General features: G+C 42.5%; 1 protein-coding gene across 1 annotated transcript; it reads left to right on the top strand.

Moving 5' to 3' along the window:
* Positions 1–889: 889 nt before the first annotated feature.
* LOC121724245 (neutral cholesterol ester hydrolase 1-like) lies at positions 890–4,448 on the top strand. The gene is made up of 5 exons (XM_042110667.1): positions 890–1,148; positions 1,737–1,953; positions 2,382–2,451; positions 2,578–2,749; positions 2,975–4,448. Exons 1-5 carry the CDS (start codon positions 1,011–1,013, stop codon positions 3,590–3,592), a joined length of 1,215 nt encoding a protein of 404 aa, XP_041966601.1. The 5' UTR covers positions 890–1,010; the 3' UTR covers positions 3,593–4,448.
* Positions 4,449–5,541: the final 1,093 nt, after the last annotated feature.

Here is a 5,541-nt window from a genome sequence, read left to right as displayed (position 1 = left end):
TAACCCCACACCAAAACTGCAAAACCTTACACTACTTCTCAGTGTTCAACATAGTTTTCTAAATCACATTTTGCAAAACACCACACACAATGTTCTACCTAACACACAAAAATCTAAGGAAGTAACTTTGTTAGATTGTTTTTCAAACACAACCTATCAAAGTGCCACACTTATTCGCCACTTATTCACACTCTGTGATTCACACTTTCAATCTGTTCAGAGGATTTCCAGGTTGAAATGTTCAGAACCAATGCAGATACTTTGAAATGAAAATTAATTGGTCTTTAGCATAATGTTCTACAAAAAGTCGACTTCACATAAAACTTGTCTTTTGTCCCCAAGTTACCATTAGCTCAATGTTGCTTTCTGGGCTTCCGGAAATGCCTTAGGACATACATGTTTGTTTCTGCAGTTGAAAGGGTTTTGAAAATATGTGTAAACAGTTGTAAAAACTGTAATAACCTCAAGTAACAACTGGAACCCTTCAGTGTTTTTCTGGTCAATGATGCCACCTGGTGTTTGTACAGAAAAAATATGAACTGCCACCAAAATGATTTATATACTTGATCTTTCTTTATTTGAGGGTGAAGTGCCTACATTTTCAAAGCATATGTGTTGCAATTACTTATATTTCAGTTTATCTTTTTAACATTATGTTCTCATAACATCAGCATCAGAATCGGTTTGTTTATGAAGTGAGATTGATATAACTGTGCATAGAGTGCCTTTAAGATCAACCTTAAGTTATCAAGTTTTTCTCCTGCTTGAATATCACATGGATTGCTGCTTTTAATCTAACCAATGATAACACTCAGAGGACTGGTATGGTTGTGCAAAGTCCACTCCGTCCCTGGGCGTAAACTCAAGTGACCTATATATCCAGTGACCCTTTCCTTTGATTTCCCTCTTTGACAGAATTTCAGAATCACAACACGATCGACCAACTCTTTTATAACTTCCCAGTCAGTCAGATGAGGTGACAGAGACAACTTTAGGTCAACAAACTTATAATGAAGCTGTTCTGTTTTGCTACATTGTTACTATCTCTTGCTCTTGCATATTATGTCTATACCCCAATGCCTGAAACCATTTCAGAACCATGGAAACTCATGATTTTGGATGCAGCTATTCGCTCCATGATGCACGTGGTAAGTAAGAAATGTAAAGAAATGTTTAACCAAAATTACATTTGTAAAAGTAAATGCATGATTGCCTGAACTGTTGTGCAGGAAAATGTCCATTATAATGTGCCAAGATAGGCCCTATTCATAATTTACTAAGACATTGAGATCACTATCTTCTTTGACTTTGCACCCCGTAACAGTTACCAACATCTAACATCAGCCTTGTTTGCAAAGAGAAAAAAAACTAAAGAGTCTTTTGTGTTCAGTTATATTTTCTCAAATATTTTTCAGAAAGCGGCAATGTTTTACTCTAAATATCTTTTGAGAAACATTTTTCAATTTCAGTATGTGGATGTCAGTATGTTCAGTATGTCAGAATTGGTGAACATTGAAAGTTAAGATATCTACATGAGTTCCTGAATATTGACCAACTTATTGTCCGTTGGGATTGGGTAAACTGCACAATAGTCTGTTTTAGCTTGACCTCTACCTTGCTTTCATAACGTCAAACCAGTTTGATGAAACAGGCTTTTCTCAACAGCAGAAGTGTTGCAGGATGATCCTGTTGATGGGCAAGCTATAGTAACAACTCCACAATTTGTTCCTTTGCAGGGGGCCTTTTTGCAGACATTAGGTATCTGCCATCAAGTTCACGTGATACGCTTCGTGCAGCAAATGCAACCTATGCCCAGTGGAGATACTAAGGTCCAAGACCTCACCTTTGCTGGGGTGCAAGTGCGAGTGTACGAGGGGACAGGAGGGGAGGAAGGCAGGCTGAGGAGAGGAATGGTCTTCCTGCATGGTGGGGGCTGGGCTTTGGCATCTACCAGTAAGTGCCACAGCTGACATTTCTTTATCAACTGGCTGCAATTGTATGAGGCATGTGTGTCAATGACAGAGAGAGAGAGAGATTAGTGAGTGAGAGAGAGAGAGGGTGGGAGAGAGAGATTCAGTGAGTGAGAGAGAGGGAGGGAGAGAGAGATTAAGTGAGTGAGAGAAAGAGAGAGAAGAGAGAGAGAGATTCAGTGAATAAGAGAAAGGGAGGGAGGTAGAGAGATTCAGTGAGTGAGAGAGGGATGGACATAGACAGAAAGAGAAAGCAAGAGAGAGAAAGGGAGAGAGTGAGGCACTGTAATAATGTAATTTTCTAATGCCATTATTACAGTGTGCTTCTTTTCTCAATTCATAATAAATGTTGACTGTATTTTCCATGGACTGCATGCATTTAAATATGTCTCTGTTTCCCTTGGCCATCAGAGGAGCGATCCTATGACCATCTCTGCAGGAAAATGGCAGACGAGCTGAAAGCAGTCATTGTATCTGTGGAGTAAGCATATTCCCTGAGAGAAAAAACTTATGATGAACTGCTTGTTTGACTACTTCGCATGGTAAGTGGTTGCTCACTCAGTGGGTTCAGTCAGGAAAAAAAAACAATAAACCCTGTGCTTTGCAGATACCGCCTGGCCCCTGAGGTCCACTTCCCAAAGCAGTATGACGACTGCCTGGAGGCCACCAAGCACTTCCTGACCCCTGAGGTGCTGGCCCTCTACTCCGTGGACCCTGCGCATGTGGGAATAGCAGGGGACAGCGCTGGGGGAAACCTGGCAGCCGCGGTGGCTCAGCAGGTACCAGAGCTGCGGCAATTGTACACGACAACATCTGAAATCCAAAACCTACTGGTCTTTATATAAATCCCAAACCTTTGCTTACTGCAACCTGATACATACCCATACTATCCGAACCTGGGCACAGCCTCATACATGATTCAGTTTCTATTATGCAGTTATTGTACACTCTTTTTAACCCAGATGTGTCACATCTATTTGGCCATTATGGTTCTCCTATTTCAGATCAGTGTGGATGACACCATTTCAGTGAAGCTCCGGGTGCAGGCCTTGATATATCCTGTGCTCCAAGCCCTGGATTTCAACACCCCTTCATACCAGCAGAATCATAACATACCCATTCTTTACCGGTCTTCTATGGTCCATTTCTGGCTTGAATATCTAGACGCTGATCACACCTTAATCCATACCATGCTTATTAACAACCACACCGCCAAAGACCAGAAGGCACTGTCCAAGCATCGTGCCAAGTTCGACTGGACCGCCCTCCTCAGCCCAGAATTCCAGAAAAACTACAAGGCTGTCGTGCCACGCAAGGGGTCACCTAAGATCCTGAAGAAGGTTCCGGCACTGCTGGACGTGCGTGCTGCACCGCTGCTGGCAGAAGAAGTGGTTCTGCAGAAGACACCACAGGCCTATGTTCTGACCTGCGAGCACGACGTCCTGCGGGATGACGGGCTGATGTATGCCCGACGCCTTGAGCAGGCTGGGGTGAAAGTCACCAGCGATCACTACGCTGACGGCTTCCACGGCTGCCTATCTTTTGCCTCCGACCCTATCAAATTCTCAGTGGGAGAGCGGGCCGTGCAGAACTACATCTCTTGGCTCAATGATAATCTGTAGTCTTTGCATTAGAGGTTCATCACAACACTGTGCTTAGCATAGATCATTTTTTCTCACTAATGTTTCAAAGAAATATTCTTCCCAAAACTGCTACTGTGTACTGTGCAACTTTGTTGACTGCTCCAGCTCTTACTTTCAGATTTTAGTGTGTTTGAGGAAATGTGTTATAAAGTTAAGGCCTTGCAAAGTGTTGTAGATCAGTTTTAAACTGATCCACTGTGTCTGTGTTCCACTGATCCACTGTGTCTGAAAATATACATTTGTCTGGAAAAGTAAGTCTAGTTCCATTACAGAGCACTTCTAAAAGTATGTCTCTTACTTCTCAGTAATATGATTTCCAAATTTCCACCATACCTGAGATTTTGCCATGTAACCAACTCAAAGCAACATTGATCAATGAACTCCTGAAATGGCAATTTCTTTTGAGCTGCTTTTTCAAAATGAATTTAGATTTTATATGGCTCATCATCTCCCACTCAAACTCCAAGTTAGTTCCTAAACCCTATAGGGTCCACATGACACCTACACAGGAGATTCGTGTTCCAGCCTGGAAACAAAAACACAGCACATTCACTTACAAAGATACTATATACATGATTGTGCATTTTAGCATTTCATACAGTACACTGGAATCAAACAACCAATAGAACCTGCTCTCTTTCTCTCTCTCTCTCTCAGCAGCAATGCCACAGTGAATTACTTTCTGATGACAGCCTAAAGTGCACAATGATGAAATGGCCACATACCAAAACTCATGCCCCTTAGTAGAACATTCAGTTCGGTCCATGCAGTTCGGTCCATGCAATAGCTTATTACTGAATTAAATTAAATGAAATATCTTTATACCCACTACAAATTTTGTTTGCTTTGTCTGTGTTTGTTTGTGGTCAAACAAAATGATGCACCATTCACCCATCTGCCAGTTCACACACTTTTAACCTCACTCAACCTCACAAGGATGCCTCAGAGTGAATAATAGCTTCTCACTGCCCAAGGTGATGAAGAGTGCAAAGCACCTCCGTGGGAAAGTATGACAGGTGTGTTTCTCTTGAAGGGTGACATTTTAGGAACATTCTTCCAGAAGACGCGCCATTCTAGGCTATTGTTTCCGCTGAACAACTCCTGTACATGAAATTACTCTTAGGTTTTAAAGGCATCATGAACTGAACTTTAAGTATAAGTATATATAATTTTGATCCTGTGAGGGAAATTTGGTCTCTGCATTTAACCAAATCGGGTGGGTTAGTGAAACACAAACAGCACACAGTGAACACACAGTGAGGTGAAGCACACACTAATCCCGGCGCAGTGAGCTGCCTGCTTCAACTGCGGCACTCCAGAAGCAGTGAGAGGTTAGGTGCCTTGCTCAAAGGGCACTTCAGCCGTGGCCCACTGGTCGGGGCTCAAACCAGCAACCCTCTGGTTACAAGTCCAGAGTGCTAACCAGTGGGCCACGGCTGCCTTTATCCCTTAAACAATCACAGCTGCAGCCCTCTCATGAGAAGGACTATATTATGGAGAAATTAATCAAAAGCATTAACACTCAGATTTCTCATGCCATCGACATCAATCAAATTAGGTTACTTTTAAAACTGCAACACATGCTTGCCACTGCTGTTTGCTCTGCTGTTGGCGGTCCCCAACCACCGGGCCTAACCGGGCTGTAGCCTACGACATGACTTTAAAAAAAATGCATGCAAACTAAACTCAATTTAATTCGCAATAATGACACGTTTTTACATGACATAGGCCTATATGCAGTTGTTTGATTGCACGCATGTTTGCATTTTGCAAGGTCTATTTTCTTACGTCTGTCTGTCCCGCCTTCAACGCTTTACATATTGCCTTCAGCGCTGCGCAGCCTCAGGTCAGCTCACTTCACTTGATCAGTTCTTGGCGAACGGAGGTGTCACACGAAGTTAGAATGAGCAACAAAAAACAGGCATCTT

This window comes from Alosa sapidissima, chromosome 1 (genome assembly GCF_018492685.1).
Source record: "Alosa sapidissima isolate fAloSap1 chromosome 1, fAloSap1.pri, whole genome shotgun sequence".
Lineage (NCBI taxonomy): Eukaryota > Metazoa > Chordata > Actinopteri > Clupeiformes > Clupeidae > Alosa > Alosa sapidissima.
This window is presented reverse-complemented; position numbering and strand designations above follow the sequence as displayed.